Source organism: Oratosquilla oratoria, chromosome 6 (genome assembly GCF_046742065.1).
Source record: "Oratosquilla oratoria isolate Oo_2021 chromosome 6, ASM4674206v1, whole genome shotgun sequence".
Taxonomy (NCBI): Eukaryota; Metazoa; Arthropoda; class Malacostraca; order Stomatopoda; family Squillidae; genus Oratosquilla; species Oratosquilla oratoria.
This window is the reverse complement of record NC_134782.1, coordinates 41418362-41443825: the sequence shown is the minus strand read 5'-3', so window position 1 is coordinate 41443825 and position 25464 is coordinate 41418362. Positions and strand designations below refer to the sequence as shown.

Sequence of the window (25464 nt, the reverse complement as noted above, 5' to 3'; positions counted from 1 at the left end):
GCAACTTTACGTGTGTGTATTAACTTTTATTCACTATGGGCCCCAAGAAAGTGATGGAGAAAAGTGGTGAGAAGAAGAAGAGAGTTGTTTTGTCCATACAAACAAAGCAAGAGATAATAGAAAAGTACGAAAAAGGGATGCGTTTGGTTGATCTCGCCAAAGAATATGGCTGTAATCCATCTACGATCGGCACGATATTAAAACAAAAGGAAGCCCTAAAAGCTACGACTCCTTCCAAAGGCCTCTCTGTCATTTCGAAGAGGAGGTCGGCAGTGAACAATGAGATGGAGAAGTTGTTACTCGTGTGGATAAAGGAGAAAGAGATAGCTGGAGACACAGTGACCGAGACCATAATTTGCGAAAACGCGACCGCCATCTTTAATGACCTCGTAAAGATGGATGCAGGCGAGGGAACTTCGGCGCAAGAACCACACCAGGAGTTTAAGGCATCGCGTGGGTGGTTCGAGAAGTTCAAAAGGAGGACTGGAATTCATTCTGTTGTTCGGCATGGCGAGGCATCTAGCGCTGACCAGAAAGCGGCCGACGAATTTGTGCGAAAATTTGAACAATTGGTGATTGATGAAGGCTATGTTGCACAGCAAGTTTTTAATTGTGACGAGTCTGGCCTTTTTTGGAAAAAGATGCCTCGCCGTACCTTCATCACAGTAGAAGAGAAAAAAATGCCAGGCCACAAGCCCATGAAAGACTGCCTTACACTTGCTCTTTGTGCCAATGCCAGTGGGGATTGTAAAATCAAGCCCTTGCTGGTGTACCACTCCAAAAATCCCAGAGCATTTAAGGCCCACAAAATATTAATTGAAAAACTTCAGGTGCTATGGAGGGCCAATGCCAAGGCCTGGGTTACCAGACAATTTTTTGTTGAGTGGGTCAATTTGGTTTTTGGCCCTGCTGTTAAGAGGTACCTAGAGGAGAACAATCTTCCCATCAACTGCCTCCTCATTCTCGATAATGCACCTGCCCACCCACCTGGCCTCGAAGATGATATCCTGGAGGAGTTCTCATTTATTAAGGTGCTGTACCTCATACCTAACACCACTATCCTCCAGCCCATGGACCAACAAGTCATTTCGAACTTCAAGAAACTCTACACGAAACACTTGTTCAAGAGGTGTTTCGACATCACTGAAAACACCCAGCTTACCCTTCGTGAGTTTTGGAAACAGCACTTCGATATTGTTGTTTGCCTCAAGATAATCGTCATGGCTTGGCAGGAGGTGACCAGGCGTACCCTTAATGCGGCTTGGAGAAAGCTGTGGCCTGATGCTGTTGCCCCACGAGATTTTGAGGGGTTCGAGGTGGAGTTGGAGGGTAAAGTTGAGCCTGAAGTTGACGAAATTGTTTCGCTGGGAAAGTGCATGGGGCTTGAGGTGAATGACGAGGACATCGACGAGTTGATTCAGGAGCACCACGAGGAGTTTTCGACTGAGGAGCTGAGGGAGTTGGAGGCAATGCAACACACTGCAGTGCAAGAGGAGTTCAGTAAAGACGAAGAGGAGGCAGCCATTATTCCGACAGCCCGAATAAAAGACATTTTAGGAAAATTCTATGAAGTTTTGGAATTTGTTGAAAAGAATCGCCCAGAAAAAGTGTTCACTAGTCGGGCTATTGCTCACTATGATGATGTTTGCCTTGCACATTTTCGAAAGATTGTTAAAAGCCGACAAAAGCAAACGACCTTGGATCGGTTCTTTACAAAACGTCAGGCAAAAACCACTGCTGAGAGTGAACCTGAACCGAAGAAGGCGAAAGGTGACAACGATAGCAGTTAAAACAAGAGAAAAATTAAATGTAAAAAAAAAAAAAAAATTATTCTTTACATTATGTACAACTCTCATTTTTATGTTTATTGTGCAGTAATTTAATTCTAACATGTATTTGTTACAGGTTTTGATGCACTTTTGTAATTTATAAAAAATTTATGTCTGATTTTTAAGGGGCTTGGAACCGACTAGGGCATTTATAGGGTAAAAAGCGTTTCTACTTACGAAATTTTTACATTACGAAACGATTTCCAGAATGAATTAATTTCGTAAGTAGAGGTACCACTGTATAGTTTTTGCACACACTGTTGCCTCTTCTAATTTGAACCAGATATCTACCACACTGTATGGGAAACTATTCTTATTCAGATCTCTTCTATAACTATCTTTCTTAAGTTTCTTTTCATGTCCTCTTTTTTTTCTTTTATCCTACTTTAATAAATCTTCTCTGTCGAGGACTTTCATCCCTTTCATAATTCTGTAAATGGCCAGTAGATCTCCTCTTTCTCTTCTTTGCCCCAGGGTTGGTAGTTCCATTTTGGCCAATCTTTGTTCATATGTCAATTTAGAGAGTGTTGGTGTCATCATTGTCATTGCTCTTTGGATTCATTCTAATTTCTTTATATTCTTTTTTGTACTGGGTGTCCATAGCTTACTCCAATCTTGGTTTTATCAGTGTGACAGTGGGACAGTCTATGTCATTGATTTAAAGTAGTATAAGGAAGGGAGCAGTGGCTAGTTATCATTTCTCCTTATGTGAAAAAGTAGAAGAAATACAGTTGAAGTTGATACAGAGAGATTCAGGGGTCTAGAGACTGAGTGCCGGACTTTCTGGGCAGCATGTCCCGATGGTGATGAGGGCGTAGATGAGTTTGGAATATGGGTGGCAATGAGGTGATTTTCTCTGCAAGAGAGACCAGGGACAATGGATCAAATGACATTGGTAATATGGTTAGCTGCCAACTGAGTCAAGTTTTATATGACTTTGCAGTTATATGGAGACTGTGTTTAGTGCCTTGTCTTGCTGGAGCCAGAGCTTTTTATCCAAAGAATCAACCAAACATCAACATGGCATTGACTTCGGTTTAGCCGAGGATTGCATAGCCAAGCTTGGTCGTATAGCCAGGGAATCAATGAGTCAAGTTGTGAGTATAGTAGTCATTTCTTGTTGATGGTTTTTTGTATAGTATTTGTACTTGTGATATTCCAGTTGTATGTATGGTATAATTAACACAGATGAGAATAGTTCATTAGTGTAAGAATCAGACTTGTAAAAAATAGTATGTATAATTGTTGTGAAAAAGAGGTTTTATGGTATTTTTGGATGTTATGGTTTGAGATGTTTATGATAAATTTATATAGTACCTATCATGATTTGTATGTTCAAAGAGTTGTATGATTAAATCTTTTAGTTCTTACTGGCTTACTGTACATGATAAATTGGACAACAACAACTATTTTTGATAACTTACGGAATCCTTGAATTTTCAGATTCATCAGGGCATGCAGAAATGTTTGAAAGATCTTCATGCAGCTCCTGCTTCACCCGAGAGCTTAAGACCTTTCTTGTTGTTACCATTGTATAAACATTTTATGAACATAGAAAACATCAAAGTCTTTCAGCTTCCATATGCATCAGCATTTCTAAACTTGGATGGGCCCAACAATTCAGTTCTCAGTAAGTGCTCTTGTTATTAATACATACATAGACTAAGGTCATCGGTTTTTAAATTCCATCTACATAATCCTTTGTAAGGGGCAGTGTCGTAGGCTCCTGATAGGGGGAACTCGCAACATTAAACTGAATCATCATTAATCAAAAGGCCTTTCCCCCCCTCTTAGAAGGGTGGCTGAGTCAAAATATACATACATACATACATATACCAAGGCTTTTTCCCCCTTACAAGGGAGGTAGCCAAAAAGGGAAAGGCATAAAATCATTTCCACCCATTCCATCCCTGAATACACTTCACACCCCTCCACCCTCCCTCTTATCTGAGCACCTCCTGGATGACGGGTCATCCCTGCACCTTGTCCACTCCCTTGACTGGGAGTCAAAGTATACACCCATCCAAAACCCATCTAAAACCTTGCGTATGTTGGCCTTCTCATCTTAACACTTCATCTGTGAGAGGACATCCTTGTTCCTTGCCACACTGCTTGGGTCAAAAGCTACACAACAAGACACAGCACCTTAACAGTAGGGCCTGATTGGTGAAACTAGTTTACTACCACCTCTTCATTATATAGTGGACCTCCCATCCTCACCATCCATCCCATTTGTCTTCTCCTCAAGTTCACTCCATCCACATTTACCTCTCTTACTCTTTTTGCTAGTCATTCTTTTCATATGCCCAAGCTATTCCAGTATTCTTTGACCACAGACACATGTACACTAAATTATAGGCCATTATCACTGACCAGCACAATAGCGAAATTATGTGAAAGGATTGTGAAAAGTCAATGGATCAAATATCTTGAATAGATGAACACTCTGACAGACAGTCAATTTGGCTTCAGATCTGGAAGGTTGTGTGTGTTGAACCTTTTAAGCTTTTACTTGAGTGATTGATGCATTGCAAGAGAGAGAGGGATGGGTGGAGTGTGTGTACTTTGACCTAGAGAAAGCATTTGATAAAGTACCATACAGTTGACTTATGTGGAAATTGGAGCAAGTAGGAGGACTGAAAGGCGAATTACTAGAATGGATGAAATATTTTTTGAAGGAAAGATACATAAGAACAATAGTAAAGGATAAGATGTCAAGATGGAGAGCAGTAAAGAGTGTAGTTCCACAAGGTTCAGTGCTTGCATCAATAATGTTTCTTGTGTATGTCAATGACATGATGGAAGGAACAACAAGCTATGCCAGCATGTGTGTAGATGATGAAAAAATCACGAGAAGAGTGAAAAATGAGGACAGTAGACTATTGCAAAAAGAACTAGATGCTCCCTTACAAGGGAGGTAGCCAAAGTCAACAGGCATAATTCCACTCCCACCCATTTCATCCCCACCCAATCCCCCATTCACCATCTCTCCCTCCCTCCTTCTCATCTTGGCTCTTCTTGGATGATGGATCATCCCTGCAACTTGCCCATCTTATACAAAAACGAATATTTTATATTTCAGGGAAATGGGTGAATAAACTTCCTGGTGATTTTATGAAGCACCTTATTGATGTGTACAAGAAAGTAGTACTCTTTTACCTCACCAACCTACAAAAGATAGAAAGGGAGAGAGAGGTAATGTATGTTTATAGGGAAAGATAGCTTTGTCTCTTGTTTAGCTGGTGAATATTGAACTTTTCATTTGAATAATATTCAACATGATTTTGTTCATAAGAGTGTTGGATATTGCTTTCATATTTATTTGTTGTTGTTGTTATTCCTTAGAACTTGGCAACTCACAGCCTTCTCCTCTTTGGGGACCATCCATTAAATTCTCTGAAACATTTAGTTCCATTGTTTTAACAGGAGGAGGTGGTGGAGGTTATGAAATCATCCCTTCATATGCTCAAGTGGTTACATATACAAAACACGAAACACAGACCCAAAATAGCCCAGCTTCAGTACCAGTGCTTTTATATCCCAGAAATTACGGAGAAGATTAACCTACGTGACGATTACCTTGTGTGGGTAGAGGTTTGTAAGCGAGGAGTATGCAAAGAGGTAAGATTGACTAATGGTAAGTTGAACATGATGCATGTTTTTTATTTAAAAAAAAAAAAAAGAACTAGCATCTCACATGACCATTACATGCAAGGCACACTGTTGAAATAAACTTTGGACTTGTCAAACTCATATTCACTATTTTATTGCTTCATCATCATGTTTTAGATGATTTTAGTATATCAACACTGCAAGAAATAGGAATATGTAGAGAGAGATTGAGAATGGATTGAATGGATACTGCAGCCCAAAGGAATATTCCCCACATCTGCTTTATAAAAGAATGGATGAAGAGGGAATTGCTTTATGGTGATCAATCAATCTGTTGCCCTGGGTCTGTCCTGTAGAAGACCTGCAACCTTCAAGAAACCGTCTTCTGGTTGGGACCATAAGGAACTTTGATGTTGAGCTTGGTACTTACTTAATTGTAGTACACAGGAATGGAGCAGTGCTGGTGATAAACCAGTTTTGTCTGTTGGACTGTGCTGTGATTGAGCTGTGCCTTTCTGCACTGCATTATACTCATGCAGAGTGGTTGGGGTGGGGCTACTCTTCATCCCCAAGGTGTTGAGGTCATAGTAAGGCTATTTGAGTTTTTTGGTGTGAATGTGTACTTTGACTCAACCACGGAGATTGGAGGGGATTGAGGCTTGTGTGTATGTGTTGTGTACTTTTTCAAGAAGTACTATTCCATTATTTATCAGAAACCTTTAATTATTTTTGGTCTTTTCAACAGAAGAAGCAGATTTTGTTTTGTGAGTTCCCTTTTCTGTTTGATGCTGCAGCAAAGACTTTACTTCTACGGATTGATGCCACAAGATTGGTGAGTATGATTTCTTGACATCCTTCAGATGTGATCATCCATTTATTTCTGTGACCTCATGGTTTCCTTCCATCTCAAACCAAGAGATCCTTTCTGTCAGCTTTGACCATTCTGTTCAGTGATATATAGACAGCATCATGTCACTTCTTTCCCTTCTTTCTTTAAATGGTGGTAGATCCAATGGTTCTAGTCTTTTAGCACAATTTATCTTCAAGACTGGGAACAAATTAGGCACTTTTTATATGCTATCAAATTTATTTATATAAAAAGGAGTGAGTGTAGGGAAGTTTATATCTGACTATATACCAAGTTTTTATGAGAGTAGTAGAGCTTGTGTCAGGATTAGAAATGGAGAGAGTGAGTGGTTTGAGGTAAAGGTGGGACTTCGTCAAGGATGCGTTATGTCACCCTGGCTGTTCAACTTATACATGGATGGGGTAGTGTGAGAGGTAAATGCAAGGGTAGTGGGTCAGGGATTGGAGATGGTTAAAGAAAATGGAGAAAAGTGGGAGGTGAGCCAGCTGTTGTTTGCGGACGACACTGCGCTTGTGGCAGGATCGGAGGAGGGATTGAGGAAGTTGGTGACAGAGTTTGGGAGAGTGTGTGATAGAAGAAAGCTGAAGATAAATGTGGGTAAAAGTAAGGTGATGAGATGTACAAGGGGTGAAAGTGGCAGTAATCTGGAAGTGAGTATTAAGGGAGAGCAACTGGAGGAAGTGGATAGTTTTAGATACTTGGGTGCAAATGTGGCAGGAAAAGGTGGAGTAAAGGTGGAGGTAGAATGTAGATTGAGAGAAGCGAGTAAATGCCTTGGTGGATTAAAAAGTGTAATGAGGAATAGAAATTTGGGAATGGATGCTAAGAGGAGACTGTATGAAGGAGTGATTGTGCCAACAGCACTGTATGGAGCAGAAACATGGAACATAAGAGAGGAAGAGAGAAAGAGCTTGAATGTGTTTGAGATGAAGTGTCTGAGAAGTATGATGGGGGTTACTAGGCTAGATAGAGTGAGAAATGAGGAGGTGAGGAGGAGAACAGGGGTGGAAAGGGAGTTGGGAGATAGGGTTGATGAAAGAGTATTAGGATGGTTTGGACACATGGAAAGAATGAGTGAAGAAAGACTAGTAAAGGAGGTATGGAAGGCAGATGTGGAAGGAGTGAACATGAGGGGACGTCCTAGGATGAGATGGATGGATGGGGTGAAGGGGGCTTTGGGGAAGAGGGGAATGTCTGTTGAGGAAGGACGGGAGAGGACAGAAGACAGTGGTGAATGGAGAATGGTTGTATATGGAAGATGTTGTGATGCATGAGGTGGAATGGACGGGGGGATGGGGGGTGAGGTAGTATGTGTGAGCAAAATTTTGACGCAGCCCGAAGGGATTTCTCCCCGTCCTCTCCTTTATATGGGGGGACGGAGAGGGAGGGGTCGCCGATTTAATGAAGCGGCCTTGCTGTGGATGTGCTGTGTCTTGCGACACTGCTTCTGACCCAGAGCAGTGGACAGGGTGCAGGGATGACCCGTCATCTAGGAGGTGCTAAGATGGGAGGGAGGGTGGAGGGGTGTGGAGTGTTTTCAGGGATGGAATGGGTGGAAATGATTTTATGCCTTTTCCTTTTTGGCTACCTCCCTCGTAAAGGGGAAAAAGCCTTGGTATATATATGTATGTATATACCAAGGGTTTCTTCCCCCATATAAGAGAGGTAGCCAAGTCAGAGGCACACACCCACTCCCACCCATTCCACTCCCATCCACCACCCTAGTTTCCCTCTTAGCTTCTCATGGATGAAGAGTCATCCCTATCTCCTGCCCACTGCCTGGGTTGGAGGCTATGCAGTAAGACACAGCACAGGGAAGTTATGAATTGATGAAAGGATGATACAGCCTGAAGGGATGTTCCCTTCTGTTTCATAGATTTTTTTGAGTGGATGAGGAGTGGGGTTATTACAATGTTTGGTGGTGGGGCTATACCAGCTGTCATTTTCTTCTGTGGAGGAGTTGTCACATTGTGTTCCCAATGAATATGATGGGAAACAGGGCAACCCTTCATAACCAAGGTGCTTATAAGGTGGGGGGTTTTGTATAGGTTTTGTTTGCTTATGAAGTGGATGTGTGCAATGACATGGCCATCCCCTTTATAAAATCAAATGGGCCTTTGGTGTTTATATACTAAGTAAGCATAAAGTAGCATGTTTTTGTGTCTTACACACATTTTTTTCTTTTCTTGAACAGATGCAAGGAGCAATACAAGAAGAAGTGTGGAGAGCTGGTCCTCTCTCAGTAATGCTCAACCCCTCCATGCAGTTCTTGAACCTGGTTGTGTCTCGGGAAGATATCGTTGGAACTACTCTTGCCGAGATTACGAGCAAAGATTTCCATGATCTTAAAAAACCATTGAAAGTGAGTTATTGGCTTTTGTAGCTTGTACTGTAATCTTGTTAAAGAGCTACAATAAAAGGGAAACAGATAGATGACAGATGGGAGTGGGAGGGGTGGGGAGGTGGGTGCATCCCTTGGCTTGTTATCTCCCATATAAGAAGGAAGAAGCCTTTGGTATATACATACATACATATAACAAGGCTTTTTCCCCTTACAAGGGAGATAGCCTTGGTATATAGATAGACAAATTAAGGGGTTCCACAGAGGTGAATAAGATAGCCAGATGGTGGCTAGAATAAAAGGTTAGTGGTTTTTGATCCATCTATATACCAAGATCTTTTTCCCCCTTATAAGGGAAGTAGCCAAGTCAAAGGCATGTACCCACTCCCACCCACTCCACTCCCCTCCACCACACCCTCCTCCCTCTCATCCCTGTTATCCTGCCCACTGCCCTGGGTCAGAAGCAATGTAGCAAGACACTACATGCACAGCAAGACTGTTTCACTTCATCGGCTAACCCCCCTCTCCATCCCCTCATGCAGGAAAAGAGAAGACGGGGAAAAATCCCTTTGGGCTCTATCAAAATATCATTAACACATAAACACCCCCTGCCCCACCATTCCCCACCCCTCCCTTCCTTACATAACAATATCATCTATACACAACTACTCGCCACTCATCCCTATCTCCTACCTTCTCCCATCCTTGCTAACAGACATTCCCCTCTTTCCTAATGCTCCCTTCATCCTATCCTCAGTTGTGCCCTCAAATTCATTCCCTATACCTCTGCCTTCCACATCTCTTTTACTAATCTTTGTGTCTTTGATACGGAAGGGTAAATAATGATTGTCGCCTTAAGTTTTGATGACTGAAAACTCGCTGCAGTATTGGTCAGCAGTGGTCCTGTCCTTCCCTCCCTCAGGTCTCTGGGAAGAAACTTTGTACTGTTGTCTGTGTTATATTAGTGTGGGAATGTTTTTGCCTCATGAGCTTTTAGTAGGAGTAGGGTTAAGTAAAAAAAAAAAAAATGACATGTCACAAAGTTGGAGGAGTTAATGTAAATTTATGAAGGTTTTGCTTTTTCATTTAAGTTTGAACTGTTATGTGTATGATTTATTTTGTTTTGATTGCTGGGAACATTATTAGTTTCAGTCAGTCATTATACCAGAGGGTATAATGCATAGGGTAGTGCACTGTCCTACCCTCCTTCAGGTCTCTGGGAAGAAACTTTGTACTGTTGTCTGTGTTATATTAGTGTGGGAATGTTTTTGCCTCATGAGCTTTTAGTAGGAGGAGTAGGGTTAAGTAGAAAAAAAAAAATGACACGTCACAAAGTTGGAGGAGTTAATGTAAATTTATGAAGGTTTTGCTTTTTCATTTAAGTTTGAACTGTTATGTGTATGATTTATTTTGTTTTGATTGCTGGGAACATTATTAGTTTCAGTCAGTCATTATACCAGAGGGTAGTGCAGTGAAATGCAGCACACAAAATGTTAAAACTTAAATTTGTTTTGTTTTATGTTTTTAGTTGCACAAAGGATCGCTGGTTGAGCGAGTTAAGAGTGTTGCTTCTTGCAAAGGAGGTCATGGTAACTGCTGTTCAAACCCTGCTGCAAGCATGTTGGACTAAGGGTGTGGTTCATTAAATTCCATGCTACAGAGCCCTCTGTAAGGGGCACCATCCTAGCCTCCTGATAAGGGGGAGTTCAGGACGTTAAACTGAATCATGTTTTGTGTTTTAAGTTGCACATAATTAGAACTCATTTTGTTTATGTTTTTTATTTTTGGTTGCAGGTAACATTTATAGGTGAAGAAGCAGAAGATGCAGGAGGTGTTAGGAAAGAATTCTTTTTGTTACTCCTTCGAGAGATACTTAATCCAAACTACGGAATGTTTGTTCACTTCAGTGAGACAAATACTATATGGTTCAGAGAAGAACCTCTAGAAAATGATGCAATGTATAACCTCATAGGTAAGTTGATTTTACTTGGCAAAAACTATACAGATTATTATTATTTATTTTTATTTATTTATTTATATATTTATTTATTTTGTGTTTTATTTGGATGACAGGTCATCCCTGTATCCCACCCATTGCTTCTGACCCAGGGCAATATGTGGGAGACAGGGATAACTCATCATCCATGAAGAACTAAAATGAGAGGAAAGCTTGGTGGATTGGAGCGGAATGGGCGGAGTTGGTACTTGCCTTTTGACTTCGCTACCTCTCTTGTAAGGGGGAAAAAGTCCTTGATGTATAGATAGATAGTATTTTATTATTATTTATGTTATTATTATTATTTATATTACTATTATTACAATATGTGTGTCTTGCGACACTGCTTCTGACCCAGGGCGGTGGGCAGGGTGCAGGGATGACCCGCCATCCAGGAGGTGCTCAGATGAGAGGGAGGGTGGGAGGGGTGTGGAGTGTATTTAGGGATGAAATGGGTGGGAGTGTTTTTATGCCTTTCCCTTTTTGGCTACCTCCCTTGGAAGGGGGAAAAAGCCTTGGTATATGTATGTATGTATTATTACAATATTTATATTTATTTATTTATTATTATTTACATTATTTTGAATGGATTTAAATGAGTGCATAGAGGGGATGAGGGAGAAATGTCAATGTAGTTGTATTGGGAGATGGTAATGCTAGGGTAGGAAATGAACCAATAGATGGAGTGATTGGGAAGTGTGGAGTTCAAGGAAAAAATTGTAGTGGAGAGTTGATTGTGGAGATGTGTCTGTTTCGGAAGAAAGTCAAGCATAAGTACACATGGGAGATGGTGGTGGATGGAAGGGTGGTAGATAGAGTGTTAATGGACCATATAATGGTAACCAGTAGTATAGTAGGAAGAGTTAAGGATGTACATGCGCTAAGGGGAGAAAGTAGGGTAATATCAGATAATTTTTTGGTGGAAAGTAAGGCTACCCCCCCCATGTTGGGGGAAAAAGCCTTTGGTATATGTATGTAAGTTGAGAGTGGAGGATAAGTGAAAGAGAAAAAGGACAGAAGGTAGGGAGGTACTTAGAGTGAACTTTTTAAATGAGAAAGAATAGGAGAAGGAGTATTAGAAGCTGAGAGTGGAGTGGAGGAATGGGGATGGTTCAAGGAGGGAGTCATAAGGTGTGCAAAGATGGTGTGTGGAACAAGGATGGGAGGAAATAGAAGGAAGGGTAGTGAATAGTGGGATAAGGAAGCAAAGAAAGGTGTAGAAGAGAAGAAGCAAGCTTTCATAGATTGGTTACAAATTAGGATGAGGAAATCATATGAGAGGTACAAAGTAAAGAGAAGCAAAGCATAAGATAAAGGAAGGAAAGAGGAGAGCAGAAGTGAAAAGGGGTAAGAGTATGACATAAAATTTTGAAAGTAATAAAAAAATGTTTTGGAAAGAAATTAAGAGGAAGAGGAAGCAAATCAAGTAGAGAAGAAAAGGTAAAAGGTGCAGATGGAGAGGAGAAGATAATGGAAGAGAAGGCAGTAAGAGGAAGATGGGCAGAGTATTTTGGGGAGTTGTTAAATGTGAAGGAGGGTAGGGAGGGAAAGGTAGTTGCAGTGGGAAGTGCAAAGAAAATGACTGTGATGAGTGAGAAAAATGGAGGAGAAATAAAGAAAGATGAAGTGAAGGCAGCTGTTAAGATGATGAGAGCAGGTAAGGCACCTGGGTTGGATGGATGTCATGCAGAATGTCTGAAAAAAGGTACAGTGATGATGGAGTGGCTGATAAGGTTATTTAATGTTTGTTTAAGAGAGGGTAGAGTGCCAGAGGACTGGAGGAGTGCCTGTATAGTTCCACTTTACAAGGGAAAAGGGGACAAGTGTGAGTGTAGTAGTTTCAGAGGGATCAGCTTGTTAAGTGTAGTTGGGAAGGCTTATGGGAGGGTCTTGATTAAGAGGATTAGGAGAGGAACAGAGGGAGTAATTGGTGAGGAACTGTGTGGATTTAGGGCAGGTAGAGGTTGCATAGATCAGATGTTTGTGGTAAGACAGATATGTGAGAAACCTGTAGGAAAAGGTAAGGATGTATTTTAGGCTTTTATGGATTTGGAAAAGGCTTATGATGGTAGACAGGAAAGTACTGTAAGTGGTATTGTAGATATATGGGATAGGAGGAAAGCTGTTAAGAGCAGTCAAGAGTTTTTATGCACGTAGTAGAGCTTGTGTTAGGAGTAGAAATGGAGAGAGTGAGTGGTTTGAGGCAGGGTCCCAATGTGGGTGAGTGCCGCCCCGGGGTGAGTCAAAAAGTGCTGCCCTGGGGTGAGTTGAAAAGTGCCCCCCCCACACACACACACACCACCACTACTACCACCACTTTCCACATCTGATGGTCACTAGCACGATTCACATGTAACATTCATTCACAAAACAATGTTTATACACATATCATTCATACATACAACTCATAATAAATAAATCATGCATTAAAAGTACATTAGGGGGAATTTGCTTTACCTTCATTTCACCAAAAGTGCCGCCCTCTCCAAAAACGTGCCGCCTCGGGGCATTGCCCCCCCCCCCCTGCCCCTCCCCTTGTCAGGGCCCTGGTTTGAGGTAAAGTTAGGACTTCATCAGGGATGTGTTATGTCACCCTGACTGTTCAATTTATATATGAATGGGGTGTGTGAGAGGTAAATACAAGGGTAATGGGTCAGGGATTAGAGTTGGTTGAGGAAAATGGAGAAAAGTGGGAGATAAGCCAGTTGTTGTTTGCTGACGACTTTGCACTTGTAGCAGGATCAGAGGAGGGATTGAGGAAGTTAGTGACAGTTTTGGAAGGTGTGCAAAAGAAGGAAGTTGAAGATAAATGTGGGTAAAAGTAAGGTGACGAGATGTACAAGGGGAGAGAGTGGCAGCAGACTGGTAGTGAGTATTAAGGGAAATAAATTAGAGGAAGTGGATAGTTTTAGATAATTGGGTGCAAATGTGGCAGGAAACAGAGTGGAGGTGGAGGTAGAATGTAGATTGAGAGAAGTGAATAAATGCCTTAGTGGATTAAAAAGTGTAATGAGAAATAGACATTTGGGAATGGATGCTAAGAGGAAATTGTATGAAGGAGTGATTGTGCTGACAGCACTGTACAGGGTAGAAACATGGAACATAAGAAGAGGAGGAGTTTGAATATGTTTGAGATGAGGTGTCTGAGAAGTATGATAGGGATTACTAGGCTAGATAGAGTGAGAAATGAGGAGGTGAGGAGGAGAATGGGGGTGGAAAAGGAGTTGGGAGATAGGGTTGATGAAAGAGTATTAGGATAGTTTGGACACCTGGAAAGAATGAATGAAGAAAGATTAGTTAAAGAGGTGTGGAAGGCAGAGGTGGAAAGAGTGAATATGAGGGGGCGTCCTAGGATGAGATGGGTGGATAGGATAAAAGGAGCATTGGGAAAGAGAGGAATGTCTGTTGAAGAAGTACGGGAGAGGACAGAAGATAGGGGTGAATGGAGAAAGGTTGTGTATGGATGATACTTTGATGCATGAGGGGAAGTGGGTGGGGGATGGGGAGTGAGGGAGTATGTATGAGAAATAAATTGACACAGCCCAAAGGGATTTCTCCCTGTCTTCTCCTTTTCTTCATGAGGGGACGGAGAGGTGGAGTTGCTGAATTAATGAAGTGGCCTTGCTGTGGATGTGAAAGACTAGTAAAAGAGGTGTGGAAGGCAGAGGTGGAAAGAGTGAACATGAGGGGTCGACCTAGGATGAGTTAGATGGATGGGGTAAAAAGGGCATTGGGAAACAGGGGAATGTCTGTTGAGGAAGTACGGGAGAGGAAAGAAGATAGGGGTGAATGGAGAAAGGTTGTGTATGGATGATGCTGTGATGCATGAGGTGAGTGGGTGGGGGATGGGGGATAAGGGAGTATGTATGAGAAATAAATTGACGCAGCCAGAAGGGACTTCTCCCCATCTCCTTTTCTGCATGAGGGGATAGAGAGGGAGGGATTGCTGATATAATGAAGTGGCCTTGCTGTGGATGTGCTGTGTCTTGTGACACTGTTTCTGAGCCAGGGCAGTGGACAAGATGCAGGGATGACCTGTCATCCAGGAGGTGCCAAGTTAAGAGGGTGTAGGGGAGTGGAGTATGCAGGGGATGGAATGGGTGGGAGTGGTTTTTATGCCTTTGTTTTTTGGGTACCTCCCATATAAGGTGGAAAAGCCTTTGGTATATGTATGTATGTATTTACATTATATACATGGAAAGAATGAGTGAAGAAAGATTAGTAAAAAAAGGTGTGGTAGGCAGAGGATGAGATGGATAGATGGGGTAAAAGGGGCATTGGGAAGAAGGAAAATGTCTGTTGAGGAAGGGAGAAGACAGAAGATAGGAGTGAGTGGAGAATGGTTGTATATGGATGATTCTGTGATGCATGAAAGGGAATGGGTAGGGGATGGGGGTAAGGGAGTATGTGTGAATGATATTTTGATGCAATCTGAAGTGATATCTCCCTGTCTTCTCTTTTTCTGCATGAGGGGACAGAGAAGGGGGGTTGCTGATTAAATGAAGTGGCTTTCCTGTGGATGTGCTGTGTCTTGCTGCATTGCCTACCCAGGACAGTGGGCAAGATGCAGGGATAGCCCATCATCCTGGAGGAGCCAAGAAAAAAGGCAGGGAGAGGTGGTGAATGGGAGTGGAGTATGTGGGGATGAAATGGGTGGATTTATGCCTTTGATTTTGGCTACCTCCCTTGTAAGGGGGAAAAAGCCCTTGGTATATATATGTATTTTATTTTATTTTTTTCAGTTACTCTTAGAAAGTAAATAAATGAATAAAATGAATAAGTAAGATAAATGAACAATAAAAAGATATATATAAAATTTAATCAAATAGATTGGAGTGGATGGGAGAGGAATTGTTGGGAGTGTGTGTATGCCTTGATTGGTTGCCTTCCTAATAAGGGGGAAGAAGCCCATAGTGTATAGATACAGACACTCCTCAATATAAGGAACCATTTTGAGTGAAGGGTCTGATGCTATAACCAAAAAGTAATTGTACCCAAGGTTATGTTTTGCTGTCACATTCATTAAAACATATAGATACATATGTAAATTCAATAGTAACAATAAAGTGTAATGTACTACAAGGTATTTTTACAGTACTCTACTGGACGTGTTGTGAAGTAAACTGTAGTCATAGTAAGTTTCTCAGATGGTATCACCAGTAGCATTGGGTAGTTTGGAAGGAATGTGGTGTTCATTATATTTGACAGCATCATTCTTTGCAGATTTCCATTATACATAATGAACCAAGTTCATTATATCATTGGGTAGTTCTGATGGGAAATGTAATTTGTTATATCTGAAAATCACTATAAATAAGCAAATCCCCCCCCCCTCATTATATTAAGGGTTTGCTACAGATAGTTACCATTGAAAGTTCCTCCTTTGTTGGTTAGAAGAATATTGCTACAAGGGTGGTGGATGGGAATGGAATGGGTGGGAGTGGGTTTGTGCCCAAGGTATATAAATAGATAGATGTTCCTGTGCATGTCAAAGACTGTAACTAAATGGGACAGATAATGAGGACTAGGGATCCCCCTCTCTGTATATTTCTCCAGTTAAGTGTCGTGGCATATGAGAGTCTAGGAGGAGAACTTTAGCTGCTGTGGAAGTAATTTGTCTCACTGTATTGCCCGAAGGGATTTCTCCCCGCCCTCTCCTTTATATGGGGGGACGGAGAGGGGGGGTCGCCGATTTAATGAAGCGGCCTTGCTGTGGATGTGCTGTGTCCTGCGTCACTGCTTCTGACCCAGGGCAGTGGACAGGGTGCAGGGATGACCCGTCATCTAGGAGGTGTTAAGATGGGAGGGAGGGTGGAGGGGTTTTTCGGGGATGAAATGGGTGGGAATGTTTTTGTGCCTTGTCCTTTTTGGCTACCCCCCTGGTAAGGGGAAAAAAAGCCTTGGTATATGTATGTATGTATTGCTATAGACCTGAGTAGTCTGGTATGGTATGATAAGATGGAAGTAGCAATGAATGGATTTGTATAGTTGTAGGATGTATTTACCTAGTTGTATTTTAAGTGAAAGGGAGCTATGCTCGTGGTGTCTCGTCTTCGTATCTCGTTTTATCTAGACTGTTTTTAAATTCATGTATTGTTTTTGCACACACCACTTTCTCATCGAACTTGTTCCAAACTTCTATTACTCTGTGGGGAAAGCTGTTCTTTTTCAGGTCTCTTCTATAACTGTCTTTCTTGATTTTCTTTTCGTGTCCTCTTGTATTTGTACTATCCCATTTTATTAGATCCTCTCTATCAGTAGTTTCTATGCCTTTCATGCCTCTGACCCAGGGCAGTGTACAAGGTGCAGGGATGACCCGTCATCTGGGAGGTGCTAAGATGGGAGGGAGGGTGGAGGGGAGTGGAGTGTATTTACGGATGGAATGGGTGGGAATGATTATATGCCTTTTTCTTTTTGGCTACCTCCCTTGTAAGGGGGAAAAAGCCTTGGTATATGTATGTATGTATAGATAGTTATCAAGTCTCCTCTCTTCTTTGCTCTAATGTCTGTAGCTCAAGTTTTGGTAGTCTTCATATGATAGTTCTGAGAGTTTAGGTGCCAATTTCGTAATTGGTCTTTGTATTCTTTCAAGTTTTGTTATACATTTTTTTGCACTTGGTGACCACGTCGTCGCTGCATACTCCAATCTTGGTCTTATCAAAGTGACAAGTATTTTCTTCACCATTTCCTCGTCCAGGTATGTAAATGCCACTGATTGTTCTTGTTAAATTATAAGTTTCTCAAAAAATGTTGTTTATATGTTTCTCAGGGAACATATTCAGTATAATGACTCCCAGGTCCTTCTCATTTTCTACTTTTTTAATTTCTTCTCCCAATTTATATGATCCCACTATTCTTTTTTGCTTCTTCCAAATTCCATTATACTACACTTCTTAATATTGAATTCCATCTCCCACTTCCTACTCCATTCCCATACTTTATTGAGATCACTTTGTAGTGACTCACAATCTTCTACAGTGTTCACTTTTTTCAACAATTTTGCATCATCCGCAAAGAAGCTCATATAACTTTCAATTCCTTTATCCATATCATTAATATATATAGCAAACATTATTAGGGCCAAAACTGTTCCTTGTGGAACTCCACTTATCACTTCATCCTAATTAGAGTGTTTGCCTCTTATCACCACTCATTTTTCTTTCAAGAAAGAAGTCTTCCATCCACTTCAGCAGTTTGTCCTGTATTCCTCCTGCAGTTTCTAATTTCTTTAGCAACTTCTTATATGGCACCTTATCAAAAGCTTTTTTTCAGGTCTAGAAATGCACAATCAGCCCATCCATCTCTTTCTTGTATTACATCTATTGATACAATTTTTCAGTCCTCCTTCCCTATTCAACAGGCGTTCCTCATACATCCAAAACCCCCATCACTCTATCCATCAAACTCATTCTTGGTCTTCCTCTCAGATTCACTCCATTCACTTGCACTTCCCATATTTTGCACTATTTTTTTGTCACTCATTCTTTTCATATGCCCAAACTATTTCAGTATTCTTCATGGTTGGGTCCAAGTACAGGCAACTGTACTTATGTCTGAGTCCAAGTACCTGTACCTGGATATTTTTCAAGTACAAGTACAGTCATTTTGCACTTTAGTTAAGTCTAAGTCCAAGTACATGTCATTGTACTTATGTACAAGTACTTTATGTGATAAAAGAAATCCTTTCATTGTTTTTTAGAGCATCATAACACTCAATGTACCCAATAGCATCATCACAAAGTTTGCTAGAATCTACATACAGTGTATAACTCTTGATTAAATACAATGTAATTGTTTGTACTTGAATGTTCTTTGTATTTTTCAATTACTTTGTGTCTAAGTACAAGTCCAAGTAATACTAAATTTTTAAAGTACAAGTACATATAAATCTGTACCTAAGTCCAAGTACAAGTACATGTACTTGGAACCAACTCTGGTATTCTTTGATCTGCCCTATCTGGCAGCTCTTTCTACCTTCATGCTCTACCTCACCTCTACATTTCTGAAACACTTCATCTCATTACATACAAGACCCATTTAACCACCACTTCTATTTCATCATCTTGGTGGTGAAGGGTCACTCTATCATGTCATGTTTACATGTTAGAAAGATCTATGTGGATATTTTTCTGTTCTTTTCTAAAAGCCAAAGGTTTGTAGAACATTATTTTTTTTTTTCACTTCTTCCTCTCCTTCTTCACCATCTAGATCTCTGCATTGAAGTGAAATACCAGTAATGCTTGTAAGTACAGGAGTAGAAGATGATGTGTGTTATGCGCTCTAGGACTTTTTATCTTTTATTTAATTTATTTTATATATATATATTTTTTTTTTTAACTTGGTTTTATTTAGACCTCATTGATTTTGCATCTTGAAATTATTTGAATTAGTTGCTTATGCTTAATTTTTTGTTGATGTTATTAATAATGGAATGTATGATATTTATGTTTGCATATGGTGTAGTAAGGAATTATTCAGTTTGATTTGGTTTGATGTCATAAACTCCTCATAGAGAGGGCTAAGATGGTGTTTACTTGCGGGGACATTAATGTAGTATGCCCTGACTACAAACTTGTGTGTTGCCAGGCAGGACTTGAAATATCTCCACTCCTGACCTCTGCTACAAGTAGTGATGCTTTAACCTGCTTGGCCAGTGAGCTTACATAATATGAAGTATGAAATAGAATTTGTTTTATTAGTGTAGCATTTTTATGATTTGGCAGATATTTATTGCTAAGCTTTTTTGTATTAATTTTTCTTGTACTCCTTTTGATTTTGATATGTTATTTTCTTATTTATTTTTGTTAATTGATTAACAAAGTGGGTTATAATGAAGTTATCAGAAGTGTATTGATACCCTCTGTAGGCAGAGCTGATTACTGCCATTCAAAGGCTAATATCAATCAGTCTCCCAGTAGAACCATGGCTCCTACATAATCAGCAGCAGCCACCAATTTTGCACACAAGTTATTTAAGGATGGGTGTATTGTTCTTTGGGTAGGGCAAGAGTGGGGCTGTGTAGTATTAGTTTTTTTTGTCTTCTGCTTGTTAATTACACTTAGCACAATTTGAATCCATGCCCAGGCTTGTTCAATGTTTGTATTGTTGTTATTATTGCTCCCAAGACTGTCTGGCCTAGCATTTCTGTCTCCCAGATCAGGAACAGGGTTTTCCTACAAATCCTTTATAGAGTATATATCGTGTTGTTGGCGAGAATGATGTACTGTTTCAGTGTTGGGTGGTGGCCTGTTGTACTATTGTACCAGTGTGGTTTTTGCTCAGGAAGGATTTCTCTGTTAGGCTAATGTTTGGGGGAGTGGTGGAGTATAGCATTTGTGAGTTGGTCTTAGTCTCTTGGAATGTTTGTTTTGATGTGAGTGTGTATGGTTTTTGTATGGATGTGTTGTGAAGGTGGGAGGTTGTTGTAGATGTTGAGTAGTATGATATTAGGGTTATGTTTCTTTTATGTTAAGTTGTTTGTATTTGTGAAATGTAAAGGATGGGTGCAGTTTGAAAGCTCTTGCATAGAATTATGTACCTATCATTTTGGAGTGATGTTTTGTGAGAAGGATTTTGGTTTCTGTGACTTTGTATAGACTGTATTCGAATGGTTTTAGTGTGTCTGGTTATTATATCAAAGCTTTGTTTTGTGTTGTCTGTAAGGTGTCTGTTGTTTAATTTATGGTAACTGGGTGGTGGATGGGAGTGGAATGGGTGAGAGTGAAATTGTTGGGAATGGGTACTTAATTTTTTACTTAGCTACATCCCTATTAAGGGGAAGAAAAGCCTTTGGTATATAGATAGGTAGATAGGTAACAGCTACATCCCTATTAAGGGGAAGAAAAGCCTTTGGTATATAGATAGGTAGATAGGTAACTATGTTGTGATTAGTGTTTCTGCTGACTGAAGCCAGTTATTGGTATGATTTCAGTATGTTTATCAAATTATTTATTTATTTTCATATATAATTTTTTTTTCACAGTCAAGTCCATGATGTACCACACAATATATCTAAATTAGTTCCATTATTGTAGTGAATATTATATGTGAAAGAAAAATATATTGTGTATTTGATAGATGAATTAAGTGTAATAAGTTGTGAACAAAATTAATTGATCCACATTGTCACTGTATACTCAATAATTTCTCTCTCTACACATTCCTCCTGTTGTAGCTGATGTGTGTATTTACCTAGTTGTATTTTACGGGAAGGGGAGCTATGTTTGTGGAGTCCCATCTTCATATCTCGTTTTATCTAGACTGTTTTTAAATTCATGTATTGTTTTTGCACACACCACATTTTCATCTAACTTGTTCCAAACGTCTATTACCCTGTGGGGAAAGCTGTTCTTTTTCAGGTTTTTTATAACTGTCTTTCTTGATTTTCTTTATGTGTCCTCTTGTATCTCTACTATCCCATTTTATTAGATCTTCTCTATCAATAATTTTTATGCCTTTCATGATTCTATAAATAGTTATCAAGTCTCTCTTCTTTGCTCTAATGTCTGTAGCTCAAGTTTTGCCAGTCTCCCCTCATATGATAGTTCTGAGTGTGTTGGTGCCAATTTCGTAATTGCTCTTTGTATTCTTTCAAGTTTTGTTATACATTTTTTTGTACTTGGTGACCACATCGTCGCTGCATATTCCAATCTTGGTCTTATCAAAGTGACTAGTATTTTCTTCACCATTTCTTCATCCAGGTATGTAAATGCCACTTTGATTGTTCTTATTGAATTATAAATTTCTCCAAAAATGTTGTTTATATGTTTCTCAGGGGACATATTATAATAATGACTCCCAGGTCCATCTCATTTTCTTCTTTTTTAATTTCATCCTCTCCCAATTTATATGATCCCATTATTCTTTTTTTTCTTCTTCCAAATTCCATTATACTACACTTCTTAATATTGAACTCCATCTCCCACCTCCTACTCCATTCCCATACTTTATTGAGATTTTTCTGCAGCAATTCACAATCTTCTACAGTGTTCACTTTTTTCAACAATTTTGCATCATCCACAAAGAAGCTCATATAACTTTCAATTCCTTTATCCATATCATTAATATATATAGCAAACATTATTGAGGCCAAAACTGTTTCTTGTGGAACTCCACTAATCACTTCATCCCAATTAGAATGTTTGTCTCTTATCACCACTCTCATTTTTCTTTCATGCAAGAAGTCTTCCATCCACTTCAGCAGTTTGCCCTGTATTCCTCCTGCAGTTTCTAATTTCTTTAGCAACTTCTTATGTGGTACCTTATCAATAGCTTTTTTTCAGGTCTAGAAATGCTCAATCAGCCCATCCATCTCTTTCCTGTATTATATCTATTAGTCTTGAATAGAAACACATCAAGTTTGTGATGCATGATTGTCCTTGTCTAAATCCAAATTGCCTTGGATTTAGTGCATTGCATTTTTCCAAATGCCTTACCCATCTAATTTTGATAATTGTTTCACAATTTTTTGCTACCGTACTTGTAAGAGAGACTGGTCTATAGTTAGTGGGGTCTTCCTTGTTTCCCCCTTTATATATTGGTACTATATTTGCTCTTTTCCCTTCTTGTGGAACTTTTCCTTCTTTCAGTGAACTGCTTATTAGACTATTTTATTTGTTAGATCTTTCCTGCATTCTCTCAAAATCCAGTTTGCCATTTCATCTGGTTCATGCGATTTTCTGACATTGAGATACTCAAGTGATTCATTATTTCTTTCCTTGTTACTTCTATCTCTTTCATAGGGGGACTTTCTCCTCCCACTTGACATCTCTAAGTTGTATATTCTCCCTCGTAAACACTGATTTAAAATGTTTGTTCATAATTTCTGCCATCTCTATTTCCTCTGTGTATTCAACTCCTTGTCGTAGTTTCATTAATTCTTGTTTGTTTTTCAGTTTGTTGTTTACAAATCTGTAAAATAGTTTTGGATGATCTTTACATTTTTCTATTACATCCTTTTCATATTTTCTCTTTTTTCTGTGCACTTGTACATATTGATTTCTATAACTAGTATATATTTTCCATTTTTCAGGTCTTTTGTCTTTCTTCAATTTTATCCAAGCTTTATCCCTTTTGTCTTTTAACTCCCTACATCTTTTGTTGTACCAACACTTTACATATCTTTTTTTCTTGTTTTTGTCTTGGAACATACTTTTCCACTCCTTTATAAATTTTTGTCAAAATATTCCATTTCTCTTCTACTGTTGTTTCCTCCTTGTGTATCCTTTCCCAATCTGCTTTTTGAAAGAATTCTCTTATTTTATAAAAAAAAAAAAAAAAAAAAAAAAATCCATACATCAATCTTCCATTTCTGTATTGTTTGTTTTTTTCTATGTATTTTCCTCATTTAGTTCCAGTTCAACCAATATGTGGTCACTTTTACTTATTGGCATCTTATATTCAATCTTGTCCACCATTTCAGTTTCTGATGTGATTATTAGGTTCAGTCTCGATGGTTCTTCCTCATTTCTATACCTAGTATTCTCTTGTATCCATTGCGTCATTGTATGTTCTATAACACTGGGTAACAATTTTTTTTTTTTTTTTTTTAAATCGTCCAGGGTTTTCCAGCGGAATTAGACTAATTGTGATGCTCTGAGTCCGAAAATGCCCTTGGTTTTTCTCAATCAGGTCAGGATTGTTCGCTACAGACATTTAAGAAAAAAACAATTTTTCGTCCAAAAACCCAATTTCTGCGGATCATAAAAATTCGGTTTTTTCGTTTTCCTGGGGAAATAAAAGTCAACGTATCCAAATTCATTCATTTTTTATATACTCGATTACATTTGATAAGCTTAATACATGTACATGAGCGTTACGTGACACAAAAGTTCGGAGTTCACGGCGTAAATCGCCATTTCCTTGAATTCCGTGTGTGAGCAGCTGCTGGGTTGTCTCTCTTCAGCGACCAGCAGTAGTCCGCGAGCATGACTGCGTCCCACCTCCCCTGGTACCTCTCCTTCATTTGACGCATGTCCTGATGGAACCTTTCTCCCTGCTCGTCGCTGACCGCACCAAGGTTTTCAGGAAACTTCTCCATGTGTGAGAACAGGAAATGCATCTTTATACTCATCAAACACCCGAGGTTTTGGAAGTTCTTTATCGTGCTGTTGATGAGTGTGGCGTGGTTTGCTGCCTTCTTGTTCCCCAGGAAGTTGTTCACCACCTGCACAAACGACCTCCAGGCGGCGCACTCTAGCGTGTTCATGGAGTTTTCGAACTCTGTGTCCTTGATGAGCTGCCGTATCTGTGGGCCATCGAAAATGCCGGCCTTCAGCTTCTCAATGGTCACTCCAGGGAAGGCTCGCCACAGGTAGTTGAAGCACCTCCCATCCTTGTCCAGAGCGTGCGTGAACTGTTTCATTAACCCAAGCTTGATGTGAAGCGGTGGGAACAAAATCTTTTCCCGGTCAACAAGAGGTTCGTTTATGATGTTGCTCGCCCCAGGTACTAACTGCTCTCGCGCCGGCCACTCACATAGTGCTGGGCTCTGTCTCGACTGTCCCACTTACATATAAAGCATGGGTACTTTGTGTACCCGGACTGCTGACCAAGTAGAAAGTTCACCATCTTAAGGTCAACGCAGATGAGCCATTGGTGCTGCTCATATTGGATTTTGTCGAGCACATACTTGACTGCTTCATATTTCTCTTTGAGAGTTGTGGAGTGCGCAAGAGGAATTGAGGCGAACTCGTTCCCGTTGTGGATGAGCACACTCTTCAAAGAGCGCTTGCTACTGTCTATGAAGAGTCGCCAATCTCTCGGATCATATTGAGGAGCGCCGAGTTTAACAAGAAGACCGGCGACATCTCGGCAGTACACGAGGTCTTCCTCCTGGCAGAAGTAGCCCATGTAGTCCTGATGCCTTCTACGAAAGAACGTGATACGCGCGTCCTCGCCGAGTAGATTTTTCTCTTTGAGTCTGGAGGCCAACAGCTCGGCGGAAGTCTTCGACAAGCTGAGATCCCGAACCAGATCATTAAGCTCACATTGTGAAAAGGGCTGCGGACCATCTTGTGTTTCATACTCTTCTTCTGTATCTCCTCCCTCATATGCAGTGGTGGCCTCGTCGTCGCTGTCAGGAAGCTCTCTGCACGCTGGTACAGGAAGTTCTTCGCAGTGAGCAACTGGACGGCGGGCAGATGGAAGGTCGGAGTACTGGAGGCTGCTCCGATTCTTCCGGTTGATGCCAGTAGTATTGATGGCACAGAAGTAACAATCCGATTCATGGTCAGACGGCTCCCTCCAAACCATCGGAATCCCAAACTTCAGTGAAGTTTTCGTGCCCTTCGTCCACCGCCGGAGGTATTCCACACACGTCATGCACACCGTATGCGGTGCCCAGGACTTATCTTGGTCACCCAGCTTGACTTGAAAGTAAGCCTGGTATGCGCGCTTCACAAAGCTTGTGATGCTCTTCCTGTGCATTGACAGCGTGTATTCTCCGCAAATGTAGCAGAAAATGTCAGGATTATTCCTGCATGACCGTCGTGCCGAAGCCATATCAATACCCTGAAAAGAAAGAAATAAGTCAATTAGTCAATTTCAAACAGAAACACACCAGAAGCAACCATTTATATATGAATAATGCGCTATATTCTTCAAGAAAAATAGGATTGAACTCAAAACCCTTCAAATTATCATATGTATAGCTCGTCAGGTAGGCCTATGGCTGTATCTCAAAAAGTTGACCTGATTGAGCAAAACCAATGTGATATTCGGACTCAGAACACCAAAATTAGTCTAAATCAGCTGAGAAACCCCTGACGATTTTTTGGCTGTTACCCAGTGTAATCATATCAAGTAGTACATTTCCCCA

The 25464-nt window shown here is 40.3% G+C and overlaps 1 protein-coding gene across 2 annotated transcripts in view; it reads left to right on the top strand.

Moving 5' to 3' along the window:
• Herc4 (HECT and RLD domain containing E3 ubiquitin ligase 4) overlaps positions 1–25464 on the top strand; it is a 53076-nt gene that overhangs the window by 15607 nt on the left and 12005 nt on the right. For both annotated transcript variants that reach the window (XM_076186825.1, XM_076186824.1), the window contains 7 exons: positions 2773–2926; positions 3273–3459; positions 4912–5024; positions 5256–5450; positions 6187–6273; positions 8504–8671; positions 10445–10622. In XM_076186825.1, coding sequence (XP_076042940.1) covers positions 2773–2926; positions 3273–3459; positions 4912–5024; positions 5256–5450; positions 6187–6273; positions 8504–8671; positions 10445–10622 — 1082 coding nt within the window. The remainder of the gene's footprint in view (positions 1–2772; positions 2927–3272; positions 3460–4911; positions 5025–5255; positions 5451–6186; positions 6274–8503; positions 8672–10444; positions 10623–25464) is intronic.